Consider the following 23,554-nt stretch of genomic DNA (forward strand, 5'->3'; position numbering starts at 1 on the left):
GGATTACTAAAAGTGAATAAACTCTTTTAAACCTAAAAAAACGAAAACTTATTAAACTTAATTAATTCACTTAATGTCGGAGAATTTTGATATTTTAAATTATGACTTCTTTAAAATTAAATTCATTAACTTCTTAAAATTAGGTTGTAAAGTTAAAAGAAATACAGAATTTGAGTTTGATGCAAGTGTTCAACTCCTTTAAAATGTTGTTCTTTTGTTTCTACATTTTTTGTGGTAATTTCGAGATAAATTGCGAAATAATGTTTATGAATAATGTTTATGAATAATGTTTATGAATAAAAACGAAAACTGCTTCTAGAAAATCATTTAAAAATAATTTGTCTTCCCCAGAAGCCCAGTTTATCATCATGATATGAAGATAGGTAGATAGGTAGATAGGTAGATAGGTAGATAGTAGATAGGAGAGTTTGATATATGGATACATAGAATGACGTTTATATTGATAGATAGATACATAGATAAATGGATAGATAGATAAACAGATAAAAAGGCATATAGACAAATAGGCAAATAGATAAATTGATAAATAGATAAATAGATAAATAGATAAGTAGATAAGAAGCTTTATAGATTGATAAATAGATAAATAGATAAATAAATGAATAGATAAATACATAAATAGATAAAAAGATAAATAGATAAATAGATAGAAAGAGATATATAGATAAATAGACCAATATATAAATTGATAAAAAGACAAATAAATATATAGATAAATAGATTAATAGATAAATACATATATATATATATAAATTTATAAACATATACATAGATAAATAGAGAAATAGATAGATTGATAAATAGATGTATAGATAAATAGATATATAGATAGATACCTTAGCTCTAGCTTCCCTGGCAGCTTCTGCTTCTGCTGCCATAGCTCGTTGAAGCTGCACTGGAAGTCTGGCATCTTTGCTGTAAATTAACAAATATTAAAGGGACTGTAGGAAAATATTAAAGGGACTGTAAGCTATAAAAACGACGATATCTCTAGGTTTAAAGGGTACCGCTGTGTATCGGGCATGTCATTCTTCGAATTTAGAGTCAGATGAAATTAAAACGACATGCCTTTAATGGAAATTAATTAATTCAACATTACGAACATTTGGTTCGATATTGCGGACAGTTAATGTTAGTAGTTTTTGACGACTTTTGGTGAGTTAGTTGCTACGAAAAAGATGATAGAATTTTTTTTCTAGCGATGTACTCAAACAGGAAAACAGGCATACTAAGCATAAACAGGCATTCGATAAGTATTAGTATCATACTTGTCATTTTATACATTTTTTTGTTTTAAATATTTAAATATTTATACTCACATTTCTACTCTCTCCACTTTGATCCCCCAGGCAGTAGTAGCCTCATCCAGTACAGTCTACAGATAGATAGATAGATAGATAGATAGATAGATAGATAGATAGATAGATAGATAGATAGATAGATAGATAGATAGATAGATAGATAGATAGATAGATAGATAGATAGATAGATAGATAGATAGATAGATAGATAGATAGATAGATAGATAGATAGATAGATAGATAGATAGATAGATAGATAGATAGATAGATAGATAGATAGATAGATGGATAGATAATACTGTTAACAACAGAAAGTCAGCAAAATGATTAGTAAAATAATTAAATTTTTTTTTATTTCATAAGAGGGTAATTTAGTCAAAATAATGACACGAAGTCATAAAGATAGAAAAAGTTTTTAAAAAAGTTTAAACAAATTTTAAAAATGTGACCTGCATGGACCCTGAAATGCTCTCTCTGTCACTAAGAATTTCATGAAGGTTCTTGGTTCCCAAAATATTTCGAAGAGTGGTTTGCGCCAACAACCTGTAAAAAACACTTTATTGTCCCGGCTGATCGTTTTATTTTCCCGTCTGATCACTTTATTTACCCGGCTGAACAATACAGTATTGTTCTGACTGGATGCTAAAATTGCGGAATTTACTTGGGATTTCTTTATTATTGAATTATAACATTTTGAGCTCAAGTTGGGATTAAAATATAGCCTCATACTTTGATTGAATCTCATAATACTATGTTAGAATCACTGAAAAGTTTGATATAATCACTACAAGTTTGACAGAATCTTAAAAACTTTTATAGAATCTCAACATTTTTTAGAATAACTAAAAACTCTGATAGAATTACTGAAAGCTTTGATAGGATCTGCTAAAATTGTGATAAAATCTAATGAAACATCATTAGAATCTCATAAAAGTTCAACAGAATCTAATGAACCTTTAATAGAATCTTTTGAAATTATGTTAGAATCTAATACAACTTTGATAGAATCTAATGAAGCATTGATAGAATCATTTAAAAACTTTAAAAGAAGCTCATAAAACTTTGATAGAATCTCAAAAAACTAAAATCTAGACTTCCCAGTTTTAATTATAAAATTCACCATTTACGTACTAAATATCTTACTAATTTGTAAATCAACAAAAATTTAAATTTGTTCAGATTTTTTTGTTTGAAAATTTCTCACCTTGTGGAATGATGGGCATTCTCGACATTTGCTACGGATACTGTCGCATTAGATACTCTGGTCAACAAATATAATTCATCCATGGGCTCAAAGGGGGGGGGGAATGAATAGAAATATGGATGACAATAAATGAATAAAGATTGTAATATATGAATGCGGATGACAGCAAATGACTATAGATTGTAATATATGAATGTGGATGACAGCAAATGAATATAAATGATGAAAATGAAAAATATGTTCATCTTATAACTGTAAGTACCACATTTTTTTCTTCATTTATCATTTAAGCTTTTTTTGGATAAGATCGTAATCTAATATTTCTTTATTTGTTGGAAAAAAGGTTAAAAACAATTGCTGGTTTAATGAAAAAAAAATACTTTTGAGTTAAGTAAAGTTTTAATGGTCTATCATCTTAACAAACTTTTTTAAAACTCTTAATCTGAGTGATATGAAGGGGGTAGAAAGGGGGTAGAAAGGGGGGGGGATTTTTTAATGTATTTTGTCGCAAGAATTAGAAATTATTAGGAGACTTCATTTTCTCATCAATTTTTAAATCGATAAATTTTAAAATTTTTGTGTGATTGTTTTTGGTACAATGATGAATTTTTTCTTGGAAAATGACAATTAAGAATAATTGAAGTAAGCGCTTTAAAACACGAAGATGGATTAAATGAATGAAGGAAGGAAGGATATTAAAGTAAACTTTAGGATGAAAATAAATGAGGATGAATAGGTGAATGAATAAATGTGAATGAATGGATAAATGAAGGTTCATATAGTAAACTATAGGATAAATAAAGATGAATGAATGAATGAATGGAAGGATGGATGAATGAAGGTTTCTATAGTAAACTACGGCATGAATGAATGAAGGTGAATATGAATGTGAAGGTTCCAGTAGTAAACTACAGGATAAATGAATGAAAGGGAGGATGAAGGAATAAATGAATGAATGTGAATGAATGAAGGTGAATGGAAGGGTGAATGAATGAATGATATAAGGAATAAATGAATGTGAAAGGATGAATGAATGGATGGATGGATGAAGGTTCGTAAAGTAATCTACAGAATGAATGAATGAATGAATGTATGACTGTAAGGATGAATAAATGTGAATGAATGAATGATCGTGAATGAATGAATGAATGAATGGATGAAGAAGGTCCCTATAGTAAACTACAGCATCTACTGATACCGTTACAGAGTCTTTTGTTAACACCTGGAACAGAATGAACGTAAATTTAAGCAATCATAATATTATAATAATAATAAAATCATTCATAATAATCAAAAATAATGATAATGCAAAATAATCATTTTGTTTTCAATTATCATTATCCATATTATTATTATGCGCTATATTATCTATTATTTACAGGGGTTAGCAAAAGACTTTGTAATGAATCGACTAGGATGCACTGTTTTTAAACCTTACACTGTTCATAATTTCTAACAGAATGTTCGATAATTTTAACAGAATGTTCGAAATTTCTAGCAGAATGTTTGCAATTTTACACATTTTGTTAACAATTTCTAACAGAATGTTCGCCATTTTAATTTCGGTAGACCGATATTACGAAATAAATGCTAGAGCTTCTTGTTTACAGTGTTTACTTTACCACAATCGATATATCTATTGAGATGAGGAAAACCAGATTTAGCTCAATACATGTTATTCAAGATTTTAGTGTTAGAATATCTTTAGATCTTAAACTACATCTACTTTACGCCATTATCATTCACTTACTAGAGATTTAGCAAAATTTATGAAAAATTATTAAAAGAAAATACATTAAAGAAGTGGTAACAACTAACACATTTAGGGGGAACTGACACATTTAAAGAGAAGAGGGTACGGACGAAAATATAAAACGAAATCAACATTTTTAGTCAATAATGGAATTTTAAATCTGGTTTACCCTGTCACAATAAATATAGCAATGGTGACAGTAGATGTAACACATGGAACGCTCGAGTAGCGCATGGAACGATAGATGTAGCGCATGGAACGATAGATGTAGCGCATGTAAGCGATAGATGTAGCACATGGAACGCTCGAATAGCGCATGTAACGATAGATGTAGCGCATGAAACGATAGAGTAGCGCATGTAAACGATAGATGTAGCACATGTAAACGATAGATGTAGCACATGTAACGATAGATGTAGCGCATGTAACGATATATATAGCACATGTAACGATAGATGTAGCGTATGTAACGATAGATGTAGCGCATGTAACGATAGATGTAGCGCATGTAATGATAAATATATCAAATGTAACGATATATATAGCACATGTAACAATAGATAGAGCGCATGTAACGATAGATATAGCACGTGAAACACAATATATACTTTGCGAAAACAAATCTCTTTTTCTTTTACGCTGATATACAGCTTTAACGAAAGAATCGGCTGCATGTTCCTCTCCATATCTAAATTATGTCACTAGATATATCGATTGTGACAAAAAGGTACACATACATCGCTTGTAAAACTACATTTATCGAATGTGACACTACATATATCGGTTACAACACTAAATCTATCGATTGTGACACTATATATATCGATTGTGACAAAAGGTACACATATATCATTTGTGAAACTACATTTATCGAATGTGACACTACATATATCAGTTGTGACACTACATCTATCGATTGTGACACTAGTTATATCGACTGTGATGGTATAGGTTTTATAAAATAGTTTAGTTTAGATGGATTTATATGATTCCTATAGTATACTACGCCGTCCACAGAAACCGTTACAGAGTCTTTTGTTAATAACTGTAATAATAATAATATTAATCAAAATAATAATTTTTTGTAAAAACAATAATCATACTCAGGAAATTAATTATTGTTTAAAATATCTAACAAATTTATGGTAATGATAATAATAATATTAATATTAATCATATAATACTAGTAATAANGTACAGTACAGTGCAGTACAGTACAGTACAGTACAGTACAGTACAGTACAGTACAGTACAGTACTGTACAGTACAGTGCAGTACAGTACAGTACAGTAAAGTACAGTACAGTACAGTACAGTACAGTATGGTGAAGAAATGGACGGGGTTTTATGTAAAGAAGGGGTTTTGAAATTTGCTTCTTTTAGGAGGGGTTAAAAAAAAAGAAACTGTGCAGCAGTCGGATCGGATCGGGCGAGGTTTTGGAATTAGCTTTTGATGATTTTTTACAAATACTAAAAAAATAATCCGAAATTCCAAATACATTCTTGGGATAACAATTTGTCAAATTTGTAAAAAAATCTTAAAAAATCAATTATTTAAAAGGAGTCGAAATTAAGTAGTGCATTTGTGGTGACGCAATATTATTGAATTTATGCGTACATAGTAATCATATATTACGTATTTTGATGCATTTTCAAATTGAATCTGCATGATCTGTTGATCTAACTTTTTAAACACTGGGACTGTGTGAGAAAAATTTGTTCAGTCCCTTTGAAAAATAATTTGATGAATTACAAATTTACCAAAAAAGTGATAAAAAAACTAAAAAATTACTATTACAGATTATAGCAAAAGACTACTTAATAATTGATGAATGATAGATGGATAGATAGATAGATAAAAGATGATGATTGATTGATTGATTAATTGAATGATTTGTTCTTGTTCCTATAGTACACTACTCCGTCTACTGATACGGTTACAAAGTCTTTTGTAATCAGCTGCAATAATAATTATTGAAAAAATAATAAGAAAATATTGAAAAATAATCATCGTTTGAGAAATATTTAAAATACAAAAATTATCCAAAAATGCAAAAAAGGAAATCAAAATAATAACAAAAATATCATAAATCAACTTAAAAAATACTAATTAAAAGGTGAAATAATATTTTTAATAATAATAATAATAATAATCTTTTGTGATCAACTGGAATACAGAAATTAAAGGGACTGTCACCAATTTAGTAAACTTAAAGGGACTGTCAACAATTTAGTAAAATTAAAGGGACTGTCAACAATTTAGTAAAATTAAAGGGACTGTCAACAATTTAGTAAAATTAAAGGGACCCATCACAAATTAAGAAAAAAACTTAAGGGACTGTCATTTATTTTGTAAAATTAATGGGGCTGTTCACCAACTTAATAAAATAAAAGGGACTGTTTAACAATTTAGAAAAATTTATTTTCAAACCTAAGTCTTAATTTAGGAGTCACGTTTTAAAAGAGAAAGTTTGTTCCTCAACTGAACGTTGAGATTGTTGAAGCATTTTCAAAAAAAAATTCATTAAACTTTGAAGTCAAACACCTTTGAGCGGTCCAAACGCTTAATTACATTAATTTTTATTGAATAATATTTTAAATCTTTGAATTTTGAATTTTGACATCAGCTGTTCATTCTAATTGCAGCTCAAACAAAGTTAAAAAAAGAATAATTTCTGAAAAGCGTGGTTTAAAGTTCAGAATAAAACCATCAGTTCTGATAAGAGTCTGGCATTTGGCACAAATTCATGCAGTACATTTACAGTAAAGTTACAGTACATCAACAAAAACAATACAACACTTTAACAAAACGTTTAGATTTTCCAAACAGTGACAAGCAGTACAGTACAGTACTGTACAGTAAAGTACAGTACAGTACAGTACAGTACAGTGCAGTACAGTACAGTATATTTCAGTACAGTACAGTACAGTTCTGAACATTACAGTACAGTACAGTACAGTACAGTATAAGGAAAGTTGAATCAAAAACTTTTTATGATAATGATTCTAAAATTGTAAATAAAGGGGGGGGGGGGTAAGCACTGTTGTCATAAGAAGTATTTTGTTAGTCGTATTTACCGAAAGAAATTCTAACAGAATATTAAAATTTGTGAGTTATCCATAACATTGTGTTAGAAAATTTCGAACACAATGTTGCAATTTCGAATTGCTTTCGGTAGTTCTAATCGATGTAACGAACAAAAGGATAAAACTAAAAGCGAAGGTGAGGGTTTAAGGGTTAAAAAAGAGAAAAAAACATGAAAAGGTATTTTTTACCTCCTGCGGGGGGACCCCTAGAGTAATGGTTCGCAGATCCACTTTCTGATAAGATTCAATACACGGCAGAACAAAGAATATGCCTAAAAATGTCAAATACAAGCTACACGCTACAAACTAGTAGGCAGCTAAGGGAGTGTTCCCCTCAAAGTGATGCAATTTTAAAGGGAGTGTGCGCCAATGGTGGGAATGGGGTTTAAGGTAATTTTAAGTTTCACCGCAAGATGTCTCTAGTATCTGTTGCAAGGGCACCATTTGCAGAGTAAGGTTTGCTTAAACTTTGGCTGGACAGGGATGTAGAACAAGATAGGATCTTCGCTATTCACTGCCAAACTGCCATTATAATTTTCATTTAACTTCTTAACTGCACACGGTACACGAGGTACACCCAGGGTATACGCAGCACACAAACTCTACCCTCCCCTCCCCCGCCACAGTTAGGAAAATTGCTAACCTAAAAATCTAAGCCACATAAATACACACAAGTAAATCTTGCTTTAGCAAATATTTTAGCCGAGTTAGTTTAGAGAAGAATATTTTGGACCAAGAACCAATGCTGGTAAAGGCCGCTAGCGAAAATGTATGTACGGTGTACAAGAAACAAGCTGTACAATGTACAGAAAATAAGCTGTAAATGTACAGCAATCAAGCTTTATAATGTGCAGGAAATTAGCTGTACAATGTCCAGGTAACAACCAGTACAATGTGCAGTTAACAACCTGTACGATGTACAGGGTACAGGAAGCTATCTGTACAATGTACAGGGAATAAGCTGTGTATAATGTACAGGTAACAAGCTGTACAATGTACAGAACACAAGATTACAGTGTACAAGAAACAAGTTGTACAATGTACAGGAAATGAGCTGTACAATGTACAGGAAATGAGCTGTACAATGTACAGGAAATGAGCTGTACAATGTACAGGAAATGAGCTGTACAATGTACAGGAAATGGGCTGTACAGTGTCCATGTTCAGGAAAATCTATATTTTATTGTGACATCTCTGATCTGTGAGATGAAAGCATCCATCTCATGAATTCTTTATTTTCATCTTTAATCTTCAGATTAGTTTCGTCTAGCAGATATTTAATCTTCAGATTAGTTTCNTTCAAAATTAGGAACATCTTTTCAAAATTAGGAACATTTTGTTCAAAATTAGGAACATCTTTTCAAAATTAGGAACATTTTGTTCAAAATTAGGAACATCTTTTCAAAATTAGGAACATTTTGTTCAAAATTAGGAACATCTTTTCAAAATTAGGAACATTTTGTTCAAAATTAGGAACATCTTTTCAAAATTAGGAACATTTTGTTCAAAATTAGGAACATCTTTTCAAAATTAGGAACATTTTGTTCAAAATTAGGAACATCTTTTCAAAATTAGGAACATTTTGTTCAAAATTAGGAACATCTTTTCAAAATTAGGAACATTTTGTTCAAAATTAGGAACATCTTTTCAAAATTAGGAACATTTTGTTCAAAATTAGGAACATCTTTTCAAAATTAGGAACATTTTGTTCAAAATTAGGAACATCTTTTCAAAATTAGGAACATTTTGTTCAAAATTAGGAACATCTTTTCAAAATTAGGAACATTTTGTTCAAAATTAGGAACATTTTGTTCAAAATTACGAAAATTTTGTTCAAAATTACGAGCATTTGGTTCAAAAGTTCGAGCATTTTGTTTAAAATTTCGAACATTTTGTTCGAAATTTTGAGCATATTGTTCAAAATTACGAACATGCTGTTCAAAAATATGAACACTCTGTTCTACATTTCGTTTTAATTTGTCCTGAAAACCCCCCAGCTCCTGGCATTCTGAAAAGTTTTGACCAAGGCCGATGCCAAACCTTGCAGATTCGAAGCTTTTTACTTCGCAATGCCTTAGAAGTAACCTCACTAAGTAGCTCACTGAGTATGTGAAGCCCTTTACATATTTTTAAACTATAAAAACTTGTTTCAAGAACTATAATTAGCAAATTCACATCGATTTTTGCACAAGAACTTGCAATGTTTGAATCTCTGTAGCAGAATACTTAATTCATTTTCAGAAACTTTTTAAGGTCTTAGACTTTTTAAAGGTCCCATGAGATTCCTAGAAGTTTTATAAATTTCTAAAATCTTTATTAAAAATAGGAAAGCGTTCATGTGGAGAGAATAATCAAATTACAGTTTTCACGTAGGATTAGGGTTAAATTGAATTTGACCTGGACCGACTCCTTGTACTGTCCTGACTGTCCTTGTACTGTATTGGCCTGCCCCCTATCCTATGTCGGATAACTAGAGCAACTTTAATGGCACGGCCAGACTTTTTACTGTACCCGGCCTAGTTGAGAGATTAATTACATTACAGAATTGTATTTGAAGAAAGTTTCTACAACTATGTTGATGTCCACTTAGTTTAGTTCCAGCTAAACTTTTAATTAAGTAATCTACTTCAAGCTTTAAACAAATAAAGAACTCTGGGTGGAAACTTTAGCAGATTAGTTTCGTCTAGCAGATATTACTTCAAGCTTTAAACAAATAAAGAACTCTGGGTGGAAACTTTAGCATTGTGGTTATTGAGATCAATGCGATGAACTCCACTCAAGAATAATTTAATCTTTAGTTTGTATCCTGAACAGTGTATAAAATTCAACCAATAGAGTGGCGTATCACTGATAACCAAAATGTGCACGCTCTCAATCAAAATCAAGCAGTATTTTGCCAATTACTCCTTTCAAACTTAAGCTAGAAACAAGCCCTTTGCTTTTTTAAAATGTATTGTCTAGGGCTAAGATAAAGTAAAATTGAGTTGGTGAGGAAAGACTAAAGACCAAAGCGTCGCGACACTTCAAAGTCGAGGCTGGCTAAACATTTGATGGCTAAGTTTCAGAGTTGTCTACATCTCAGTGGTATGCAGAATCCTCAACAGCCAATCAGAAGCTTGGAAATTTAAAATTTTAAACACCATTTAATGAGAAAACTCTCATTGGTTGGAATCTGGAAGGGATATCTAAAAAGAGAGAAAAAAGCTGATTAAGCAGGAAATTAAAAGATATTCCGATGAAGCGATACCAAGAGGTCTGCAATGTAACATAACTCTACCAAGAGGTCTGAATTGTAATTTAATCATATCAAGAGGTCTGTAGTGTAATATAAGCACACCAAGAGGTCTTCATTTGTTATATAACCATACCAAGAGGTCTGTAGTGTAACATAACCATACCAAGAGGTCTGCAGAGTAACATAACTATACCAAGAGGTCTGCATTGTAATTCATACCAAGAGGTCTGCAGTGTAAAATAACTATACAAAGAGGTCTGTAGTGTAATATAAGTATACCAAGAGGTCTTCATTGTTATATAACCATACCAAGAGGTCTGTAGTGTAACATAACTATACCAAGAGGTCTGCAGTATAACATAACTATACGAAGAGGTCTGCAGTGTAACATAACTATACTAAGAGGTCTGCAGTGTAACATAACTATACCAAGAGGTCTGCAGTGTAACATAACTATATCAATAGGTCTGCAGTGTAATATAAATATACCAATAGGTCTACAGTGTAAATTAATCATACCAATAGGTCTGCAGTGAAATATTGTAATACATTTCGGGTAACACAGTATTCTGTAAACCTGCAGTACGTTGTACATTATTAACTTTCTATGTTTGTAAACTTCTATGTAAAACCCATTATTCATTTGAACTGCGCTTCAAATAAATACCTGGCAGGATTATCTTAATCCTGTAATATATATAATGACGTACATCTTAATTGTGCCTTTTTCAGCTGTGCTATAATACAAAACATGATTGCCTTAATCATGTGATATAGATAACGATGTAGGAATTGTAAATACGTCTATTAACTTTAACTTGTAACATATAAACCTCAAATACACTAGTTGATATAGAGACTCTGCGTTGATTACGGTATTGAGAGTAATTTGGTTTTGTTGAAACAATTGAGATCATTGCCTTGAGATTTATCTCAATCAATTAATTGCCAGTGTTCGTATTGACATCATAGCTAACCCGACCAGCAGTACTGGCGTTGATAGTGCACCGGATTGTAGCCATGTGAATTGTGTCCTAGTTTAGGCATTGATCAATTAATTGCAAGTGTCCGTGATAACATCGATAGCTAACAAGATCGCAGCTATTAGTAGTGGCATTGATAGTTCACGGGATTGTAGCCGAGTGTTGACATTGACAGTCAAGAGAATCTGAGTTGTACCTGGATAGATACGTGTTCGAGAAATTGTTATGGAGTAGACATTTACTACAATATAACTACACCAAGAGGTCTGCAGTGTAACATAACTATACCAAGCTTAGAGGTGTGCAGTGTAATTTAATAATACCAAGAGGTGTGCAGTGTAATATAACGATACCAAGAGGTCTGCAGTGTAATATACCTATACCAAGAGGTCTGCAGTGTAATATAGCTATACCAATAGGTCTGCAATGTAATATAACAATACCAAGAGGTCTGAAGTGTAATATAACTATATCAAGAGGTCTGCAGTGTAACATAACTTTACCAAGAGGTTTGCAGTGTAACATAACTATACTAAGAGGTCTGCAGTATAATATAACAATACCAAGAGGTTTGCAGTGTAACATAACTATACCAAGAGGTCTGCAGTGTAACATGACTATACTAAGAGGTCTGCAGTGTAACATAACTATACCAAGAGGTCTGCAGTGTAATATAACTATACCAAGAGGTTTGCAGTGTAATATAACTATACTAAGAGGTCTGCAGTGTAACATAACTATACTAAGAGGTCTGCAGTGTAACATAACTACACTAAGAGGTTTGCAGTGTAACATAACTATACTAAGAGGTCTGCAGCGTAATATAACTATACCAAGAGGTCTGCAGTATAATATATAATTTACCAAGAGGTCCACTGTGTAATATAACTATACCAAGAGGTCTGCAGTATAAAATATAATTTACCAAGAGGCATACTGTGTAATATAACTATACCAAGAGGTCTGCAGTATAATATACAATTTACCAAGAGGTCCACTGTGTAATATAACTATACCAAGAGGTCTGCAGTATAATATATAATTTACCAAGAGGTCCACTGTGTAATATAACTATACCAAGAGGCAGATGTAATCTGTATGAGAAATGAAGAAAATATACTTGTGAAAGACCAAGAAAATGAAATTATAGAATCTCATTTCTTGTCTTATTGAGTTTTCCCAGAAAGGAGGGAAAAGTGTAGTAAAGGGGGAAACAGCTTTCTTTCTCTTTGTTCAAGTAAAAAGAATTTAAGACTTGGAAATGTCGTCTTTACTCCTGTTTAGATTGGTTTGTTAAAAATAGCCTTAGTGGGCAGACAAAGAAAAAACATTTGTATTTAATTTAATCACTAACGTGTCAGAAATGCGACAAAAAATAAAAAGCCGGTGAAAATGTGATAATTAGCAGATATATAGCAGATAATGAACTGATGAAAATAAGATAATTAGCAGATAAATAGCAGATAATGAACTGATGAAAATAAGATAATTAGCAAATAAATAGCAGAAAATTAACTGATGAAAAAGAGATAATCAGCTGATAAATATTAGATAATGAAGTGATGGAAAATGAGATAATCAGCTGATAAATATCATATAATGAACTGATGAAAATGAGATAATTGGCTGCATGATAAATAGCAGATAATGAAGTGATGAAAACGAGATAATCAGCAGATAAATATTAGATAATGAACTGATGAAAAATCAGCTGCTATGAATGAAATAATCCGCTAACAATTTATGGTATCCTGAAACGTTTTTTTGGTTTCTTTTTATGTCTTATGCATACAATTATTAACGAACTTTTCCGTTAGTTACATTTTAGCTTATATCTTTTCGTTTTTTCCCTTTTTTCACAAAATTCTACGTTTTTAAAAACTTTCGTCTGTTATCAGAACTATACCCATAAAAGGGAATATAAGAGTATGTAAGAACCTTCTTCAATCTTACTCAAGTAGTTTATAGAACTCAGGGTATAAGGATAGGACTTGGAGTATATAGTACCCAGGGTACAAAGATAGGACTTGGAGTTATAGAACCCAGGTACAAGAATATGACTTGGAGTATATACACCCAGGGTACAAGGATAGGACTTGGAGTATATAGAATCCAGGTACAAGAATATGACTTGGAGTATATACACCCAGGGTACAAGGATAGGGCTTGGAGTATATAGAACCCAGGTACAAGAATATGACTTGGAGTATATAAACCCAGGGTACAAGGATAGGACTTGGAGTATATACACCCAGGGTACAAGGATAGGACTTGGAGTATATACACCCAGGGTATAAGGATAGGACTTGGAGTATATAGAACCCAGGGTACAAGGATAGAACTTGGAGTATATAGAACCCAGGGTACAAGGATAGGACTTGGAGTATATACATCTGTAAAGTCGACCCAGCCCGTTTTATGCACCAAACGTAGCCTGGCAAGATGACAGTTAGCTATCTCTTAATATCTTATACATACTCTAAACCAATTCTTTGTAAAAACAATATTCAATATTCGAATATATGCCAACTACGTTCTATTTCACCTTTAAAACTAAAACCGGTCATGATTTAAAAAAGTTCACAGAATTAAAAATGATTTTAACAATTTTTTTGGCTGTGTTTCTAATTATTTTAGTTATTCTACGTTTGATGAGAAATTTATTTCCCGTCGTTATTATTATTCAGTATTCATCCTAGGATCAAAGGACAATCTCTGATTTAATAATCGGAGAACCGTCTGATTTCTGTCAGCTGAATCTCAATTTCCAACAGCTGATTATCTCATTTTTTATCAGCTGATTATCTCATTTTTTATCAGCTGATTATATCAATTCTATCAGCAAATTATCTTAATTCTATCAGCTGATTATCTCAATTCTATCAGTCGGTTATCTCAATTTCATTAGCTGATTATTTTAACTTGCATCTGCTGATTATATCAATTCTTTCAGCTGATTATCTCACTTTAAACAACTGGTTATCTGATTTCCATATCTGATTTTCTCCATTTTATCAGAAGATTATCTCATTTTTCATCAGCTGATTATCTCAATTTTCATCAGTTAATTATCTCATATTTATAAGAAAAAAGACGTTTTTTTCGTATCTCGAAGCATTTTGAAGTTTGGAACATTTTGTTTTAAATTAAAAACAGATTTTTATATCATATTTTTTCATAATCTACTTTTGGGTGGCCGGGGGGTGTTATAGGCTACAAAAGTCGATACATTTTTTTCTCAAAATTTTTATTTTCTTCAAAGTTTTTTTTACCCTGTCTCCGTAAATGCCTACATATAGTTTTGTATTCTTGTAGATTGCATTAGTATTTAGTATGTATACATCCAGTAGTATATTGTCAACTTAGATTAGAATTATTTATTATCATGAGAACTAGCTTATACACAGGGTATATCAGAATACAGCATTTCACCCACATTTTTTATAACAAAATTTTATATCCTAACAAATTCTTTTCAGAATTTCGAACACAAGTTTTATACTTTCGATATAATTGTTGGTTCTATATAAATGAATAAATGACACTGGAAAAATTAAAAAAATAAAAATTCCTTTAAAAATTTAAGAAGCTCAGATTCCTTCATTCTCAACCCCCCGTTCCTTAATTGAAGGAATTTTGAGCCCCTTTGCTAGATTTGTTGATAAATGCTTGTTCTAATAAAAATAGTTTTGTCCTCAAATTAGGTCCAACAAACTTTTTTTAATTGTTGCTTTTTCTGTTGACAACCATATCTGTTGTAGACTTGTACCCGTTTAAACCAGTGTGGTATATCTAGTTTAAACCAGTGTGGTATATTTAGTTTAAACCAGTGTGGTATATCTATATTTTAAACTAATGTGGTATATCTAGTTTAAACCAGTGTGGTATATCTACATTTTAAACCAGTGTGGTATATCTAGTTTAAACCAGTGTGGTATATCTATATTTTAAACCAGTGTGGTATATCTAGTTTAAACCAGTGTGGTATATCTACATTTTAAACCAGTGTGGTATATCTAGTTTAAACCAGTGTGGTATATCTATATTTTAAACCAGTGTGGTATATCTCTTGCTCTCCAGTAATGGACTATAAACCTCTTATCTCAAACCATCCAAACTTGAAGATTTCTGAAAACCTCTACTTTAATTGGCCTCATTTTATACAGCTTCATTCCTTAAAGGGATTGCAAAGATGGCAATGCCCGATTCACAACGGTACCCTTACAAGGTTTATCTGATCATGTTTGAATTAGACATCAATGTGTATAATTTTGTTGACTGAATATTGTACCAAACAAAATGCTGACATTTTTTATTTTACGCCTACCTTTATATTTATTTAATTTCGAGCAATTTTCAAATTTGTTCCTTCAATTTGTTTTTCCATCTACTTTGCAGAACCCAACCAGGGCTATATACAGCCCATCTTTCGGCTCATTTAGTTCAACCGCGGGTAAAATAATTCGGTAGAAAACGAATACTATTAAAAATTCCAAGAAGTGAAGCAGACCTAGTTTAGAATATTATTCTCAATGTTAAGATTTATCCCTTAATGCGACACTGAGATATATACAAAGGTCTTTGGGTTCAGAGGACAGTGGGGGGGGGGATGCTAAGAAGTGAGTGGGGGGTGACTACTGGGGTTACCAAGAGGGATGATGGGAAAGGGGCAGAGGAAGGAAATGAATGGTGTGTGTATAAAAGTTATTACAAAAAATCTGTAAATCACTGTGCTCTTACGATATTTTATTTTACTAACTGGAAACAAATTGGTTTATTATGCTTTTGTTAAAACATTGACGTTTTGCAACTTTTGATAAAAGACAGAAAATTTTAGAATAAACCAGAAACTAGAGAGACTTCAAGAAAGAGAAAATGTAGTTTAAAAAGAAAAATAAATAGAGCTAATGTCTGGAAGAAATATAGAAGAGGAATGTATACTGTAAAGTGTAAAAAGAAAAAAGAAATATAGAAATAGGAATGTATACTTTAAAGTGTAAAAAAGAAAAAAAGAAATATAAAAATAGGAATGTATACTGTTAAGTGTAAAAAAGAAAAAAGAAATATAGAAAGAGGAATGTATACTGTAAAGTGTAAAAAAGAAAAAAAAATATATGAAGAGGAATGTATACTGTAAAGTGTAAAAAAGAAAAAAAGAAATATAGAAAGAGGAATGTATACTGTAAAGTGTAAAAAAGAAAAAAAAAGAAATATAGAAAGAGGAACGAATACTGTAAAGTGTAAAAAAGAAAAAAAGAAATATAAAATAGGAATGTATACTGTAAACTGTAAAAAAGAAAAAAAAGAAATAGAAAAAAGGAATGCTAGAAAGAGAAATGTATATTACATAGCGTAAAAATGTTCCAGCAAAAAGAAAACTGATGATGCCCTTGGCAGAGACAAATAGTTATATTTACAAAATACAGATATACAGGAATATATATTATATATATAATATATTTATATATAATATATTATATCAATGTAAGTAGCATCACTAAGGTTTGTGTACCGTTTACAGTTAACACTGTATACAATACTGTACAATGTACGCTATAGAGTGTACAATTACAAAGTGGCAGACAGTTATAAAGTTATGCCTCAATTCAAGACTTGGTCAACTTTTATGGACTTTTTTGATGTCTCAGATATGTACATTTTAGAACAACAACGTGCTTGTTTGCGCAACTTCAGGTTGAAGGGACCAATTGGCAACATGCTAAATGAGTGGGTGGCGGTACATAGTTTGGTGTCACTGTAAAATTACATTGTACAATTAACAGTTGCTTCATGTTACATTTCAGCAAAAAAAGTAACATTTCTATGGGGGAATTTAGGTAAGTGGGGGAATCTTTGGAACCCGGGGGGGGGGGGATTCTCCCCAGGGACTGGGGGAATATGTCTTAATCATGTTTACACTCAGAGGTAAACTGTTGTTTTAAGAATTTTTAAACTTATTAAAGTTAGTTAGTGCATTAGTTGGAAGTTAAAGAAGAGCTTTAGCTGATTTCATCGTGGGATGCACTTCAAACTAAACTAGATGGATAGATGTATAGATAGATAGATAGATGAATTGATAGATAGATAGATAGTTAGATAGATTGATAGATGGAATAATTGATTGATTGTTATATAGATTATATTGCTTTATTAAATAGCTTGGGAACCGAGCGCTGCCAAGGTTACTAAAAGTTACTCCCGCCGTTTACCCGCACTTGAACGATTTTGCCATGAAACTAAATTTTCGCTATTAAAGTTGACCCACTCAACTTCTCAATCTCAAAACCAAGCTGAGAAGATTACCATATATATAGATACACAAAACAATATAGAACATGCAATCTATACAATAAAGCTCTTCGCTCATATATAAAAATATCTATATATAAAGTTGTAGTCTCTGTTTGTATGTCTGTCTGCAAAATTTTGCTGTAATCTGTTTCGCGAAAAATGCAATATTTTGGGAGGAAAAATTAGTAAATTTTTCAAAAAAAACATATATAGATGTGTATAGATAATGATATAGATGTATAATTAAAAAATTGTATTGATAGCTAAATGGTTAGATAGATAGTTCAATGGTTAGATTGATAGTTAAATAAATAGTTATGTTAATAGTTGGTTAGATAGAGATAAGTTAATGGTTAGATAGATAGTTAAATGGTAAAATAGATAGTTAACCCTATTCCTGCTGTGGGAGGAGGTCTATTTGATCCCCGCCTGTAGTTTTTTTACATAACTCAAAAAGTATTGGTCTGAGGCTGTTGAAATTTTATTATTCAATTTGTTAGAATATTACAAGATAAGAACCAAGTGTTTTTTTTCCGCATAAAGTTTTCAAATTTCTAACTTAAAACGGTCACAACTTTAAAGGAAGTGTTCGCGGAAAATTAAGAAAAGAATTTTCACACAGTGTCTGCTAACTGTTAACAGGAACGCCGAATAGAAATCAACATAGTCGCAGTTCGCAGTTTTCTACACACACTCCCTTTAACGCCTACTATGTCGTAATTAAAAATAATTCTAAAAGTTTAAAATTTCTGGATTAATTAAATTTCTCAATTTAAGTTGTATGCATTCACTGCAGAGGGCTCAACTAATTTTGTACAACATTTAGATTATACTCTAGGGATTAATCTAGATCCTGTATATATATATATATATATATATATATATATATATATACCGGCAAATCAGGAAATATTGGATAAAATTCATTCCAGAATATTCAGGGAGACAAAATGGCGGATTTCTCCGGGAGAACCGTGGCGACTTTTTCAAGGAGAATAACCGTGGATTTGCAGGGAGAAAAATCGCGGATTATTTAGAGAGAAAAATGGCGGATTTTACCTGAAGAACAATAGCGGATTTTTAAAATGAGAATAACGGCGGATTTTTTAAAGAGAGCAATGGTGGATTATTTAGAGAGACAAATGGCGGATTTCTCAGGCAGAACAATGGCGGTTTTTTAAAAAGGAAATAACAACTGATTTGTTAGGGAGAAAAATGGCGGATTATTCCGAGGAAAAATGGCGGATTTCTCAAGAGAACAATGGTGGATTTTTAAAAAGAGAATAACGACGTATTATATCTAGAAATAAAAATGGGTGATTTTTTAGGAAGAAAATGGTGGATTTTAGGAAAAAAATAGCGGAATATTTAAGGGAGAAAAAGGCGGGGAAGTAAGAATCATACAGTCAGTAAACTCTAATGTATAGTTGAACAATTCTAGAACTTGTTTACTCCAAACAAAAACACAGTAGAAGTCTCTATCTTTTGCCTGGAACCAAACCAATCTTTTTATTTTAAACAAACTCAGAGAAACTAGTTCACAAGATATGTCAATGAGGCGCCATTAACGTTTTTTTTAAACAAGGATGTCCCTAGCAACGATCACACCGTTTTGAAAATTAATGAACGTTGTTAGAAAATATGATGTATTTACATAATTAAAGAGATTCAGGAAATAAATATTATTTTTAGGAAATATTTTTTATAGGAAATTTAGATGAATAATTGAATAGAGGGGTTAGGATTTGAGAGTATTTTAACTACACATTTTTATATTTTCTGCATTATTTTTATAGTTGCACGTGAAAGCATGCCAATTAAGTCACTTTTTTTAATAATGATACTCATGTGACGTGTTCAATATTCATTTGATAAAGAACTATAACATGATAAACGTCATTAAAAATAGTGTATCCACTTTTATATTGTATCTTTATTAATCAATATTCAACTGTTAATGTTTATTTCCTGTAGTTATTTTTACTGCAAACTAGCATTCAGTAATATTATTCATTCCATACATTCACCAGTCTTTCCTCCAATTCTATTCTATCAATGCAATGCTTTTTCATCTTCATGCGCTATTAGTACCATTTAGCAATCCACAAATCATAAATCCACTATTATTATACTGCATTGCAATCCTGCTTTATTCCTATACTACATGATGCTGTAATCACACCAACTCAATTCCACAACTACTCATTCTGCTTGCAGTTCAAGGGCTGAAGCCAGATTTTATGCATAAAGGTCAAGTTCTTAATCTGAACTTAAGTTTAGTCTTTATGGCAAAAAATCTTGACTTTGAGGCACTTCAAATTTTGTAAGTGCTATGCATCCAAATGTTGCAAAACTTTGAAAAACAAATAAAATTAAAAAGTTTGAAGTTTGAATGTTGAAAAAAGTTTTTGAATTTAATTGAATTATACACAGTTTGAGTGGTATAAAGCAACTTGGTGAATTTCTATGGATTTTACGATATTAGATATTACGATATTATTTAACCATTTTTCCTTATATACACAACAGATAGAAGAAAAATTAGAGATCAGCCTATAGAGTATACACCCTTTCATTTTTCGCGAACACTCCCTTCAAAATATATGGAAAAGTTCTCTTTGTTTACGAAAGTATTATTGTATGTTGTTCCACAATTCTAAAAAATTCCAACTTTTCAATTCTCATTTATTTCTACAAGTTTAACAACATCAAAGCATATTATTCACAAAGTTAAATGTTTGTCTCCCCTTTGCACAATGGTTTACCTCGGGGATAATTCTTTCAAATTAAAAAAAGCCCTCTGGTGGAGAAAAAAAATACTTTTTCCCACAGGGAAAAAATCTTAATTTCAATTTGAAAGAAGTAACCTTGAAAACAACCTTGATTCCTACAAAGTGGACCTAACGGGCGACAACTAGGGTTTCCAATCTTTTCCGGATCCATACCAGGACGATAATTTCTTTTTGGAACCTCATCGGAAGGCCTTTACGGAACCCGATTTATCCGGAAAATTACGGAAACTCTAATAATAATAACATGACTATTCAATACTCATTCTAGTAGCAGTTCCTCAGACTATAGATATATAGATCTGTAGATGGCACTATTTGGCTTGGTAAGTTTCACGAAATACTTTCCAAACCAAATACCTTGCCACCTACTCATCTAGAGTATCTATAATCTGAGACCAGTTCCCACCTCCTGGGGAGGAATATCTATGACCGAGGTGCGTAGGTCAACCTTGGTATAGTTCTCAATACAGGGTAGAACAAAAAATATGCCTGGAAAGGAAGGAGGTATAAGTTTTACAGCTTAAAGGGACTGTATACACTTTTTAAAGGGATTCTTCATTTTTAAAGTGGCAGGTTTGATTCACAATAGTACCCTGGATAATAAGATGCTTTTCTGTGGACGAAATATGGAAAATTTTGTAATCCTTAATTAGTCCAAGGTTAAAGGGTACATTGTAAAGTGGATATGCCACGCCAAATAGATTCTAGTACAATAGATGGGAACGTAGAATTTGTTCATTCTCAGTACAGTTGTATTCTGACGTCACAAGTGTCAATTCAGTTTTGGTGTCCGACAAAATCATCAATAATAGTGATAATTTTAGAATAAAGTGCTTATCTTACAGTAAAATAAGTGCAATTTTATGTGTTCTTTAGTTTCTGTTTTTACACTTTTTTATTTAATCTTGGAAAACATGTCAATTAATGAGAGACAATTTCGTTTTCCTTGTTATATTTGACACTTGAGACGTCGTGTATAATTGGTTCATTTCTCTGTTGCCTCCTATTGTACTTGATAATCTATTTGTGCCACGCTAAAACTGACTTATCAATTCAAATCACGACTTTGGTCCCTTTTACTTTTTCTGCTTTTGAATTTAATGCGGCGATCCTTGGCAAACAGTTGGCAGAGTTTAGCATTAATTCTCAAATTGAATTTGGAATCCATTTCCCTAATAACAATATACAACTCAGCCCGAATCATAGATTAATAAAAATACAGAAAGAACACTAGATGTCGTCTTTTCAAGATTTAGGTTTTTGTTCACAATAACCCGAGGCAGAAGTCCAAAGGAGTTACGCGCATGCTCTCTCTCTGTCATGTCACTTAAGGCGGCATGCGTGTAACTCCTAGTGTATGTTTCTGTAACTCCAAGTGTTCTATCTGTATTGTTATTAATCTATGGTTCGAAGTTTATACCATTGAGACTGAAACTTGAAAAGAGCATTTACTCAGTCAATCATCTTGTTTATTCAACTCTCACAGATTATTAAAATACATAGATTATGCAAAAAAGGTAATTGTTGTTTTGTATTATTAGTAAAGAGACTCCCTGCAAATATGGCAAAGCCCAATTCACTGCGGTACCCTTTGTCTGATCAAGTATGAATTAGATATCAATGTTTTTGTTTTTATTTACATTTGAGGCTTCTCTGCAAAACTGACTTGGAAATTAATCTTGCTTAAAAGAAGCAATGGAAAAATTATCAGAATTAAACTCTTTCGAGTCTGGAAAACGAAATTTTTTATCAGATTAAGGTTTCAAGGGAACCGTAGTAAATCAGGCATTGACTTCTTTGCATGAAGGGTTACTTAAAAATACGCTTACAGTCCCTTTAAGTCAATAAGTCACTTGACCTATTAGCACCCTTTTACATACTGAGATGTATTCTAACGGTAAAAAGAGGTGTTTCAATCTCTGCGACAATTATAGGAACAAAAGCTGTATTAAGATTATATTGCATATTTAACAAAAACTTATTTTGTTTGATCTAATTTCATTTTAGACTATGCTTGCTGCCCAAAAACATTCCCGGCTTTGATTAACATGTACAGTACAGTACAGTACAGTACAGTACATTACAGCACAGTACAGTACAGCACAGTACAGTACAGTACTGTACAGTAGAGTACAGTACAGTACAGTACAGTAAAGTACAGTACAGTACAGTACAGTACTTTACAGTACAGTACAGTACAGTACAATACTGTACAGTACAGTACAGTACATTACTTTACAGTACAGTACAGTACAGTACAGTACAGTACAGTACAGTACAGTACAGTACACAAAACATTACATACCAGGTCCTCTTGAGCCCCCGGAAAGAAGACGACCAAGTCTGAATATAACAGCTCTCTCATACTCTTGTACAACCTAACAAATAAAAAAACATGTAAATAAAAAGATTCACAATACAGTTCTTACTTCAGGCCCAGGGTTCAGAGTCTTTTAAAAAGTTGACAAAGAGTTTTTGCCACAAACTCTGATTTTCTAATTCCTATATCTTCCTAACCCAATGTCGTATAGCTTATAAATTTCAAACTATGATGTCTATTAGATCAATCAATCTAAGTTTGAAATATCAAAGATTTACACCATCAGGCTCTAAAGAAATAGGAATTATAGAATTTGAGTTTGTGATAAATACTTAATTCCTTTAAAATTTATCACTTTTAGCTCTTTAGAATCAATTTTTAAACAAACCATTCCCAGACCGAACTTACTTTACAGCTAATATATTATTAAAGAGCAAATCAACGGAAATATAATATTTATAAATCCAAACAGCAAAACTAATAATTACATTGCAATCTATATATATTCTTTGCTTGTCTGTCTTGCTGTTTGTTCGTTAGTATGTTACCCACTATATACAAATGTGGT

The 23,554-nt window shown here is 31.7% G+C and overlaps 1 protein-coding gene across 1 annotated transcript in view; it reads right to left on the minus strand.

Annotated features, from left to right (window-relative positions):
- The window catches only part of LOC111715228 (band 7 protein AGAP004871), a 47,386-nt gene that overhangs the window by 4,876 nt on the left and 18,956 nt on the right, over positions 1-23,554 (minus strand). The window contains exons 3-9 of the mRNA XM_023490533.1: positions 22,972-23,044; positions 7,555-7,637; positions 3,696-3,748; positions 2,527-2,583; positions 1,772-1,865; positions 1,341-1,396; positions 858-936 (exon numbers count right to left, since the gene is read on the minus strand). Coding sequence (XP_023346301.1) covers positions 858-936; positions 1,341-1,396; positions 1,772-1,865; positions 2,527-2,583; positions 3,696-3,748; positions 7,555-7,637; positions 22,972-23,044 — 495 coding nt within the window. The remainder of the gene's footprint in view (positions 1-857; positions 937-1,340; positions 1,397-1,771; positions 1,866-2,526; positions 2,584-3,695; positions 3,749-7,554; positions 7,638-22,971; positions 23,045-23,554) is intronic.

This window comes from Eurytemora carolleeae, unplaced genomic scaffold, assembly GCF_000591075.1.
Source record: "Eurytemora carolleeae unplaced genomic scaffold, Eaff_2.0 scaffold769, whole genome shotgun sequence".
NCBI lineage: Eukaryota > Metazoa > Arthropoda > Copepoda > Calanoida > Temoridae > Eurytemora > Eurytemora carolleeae.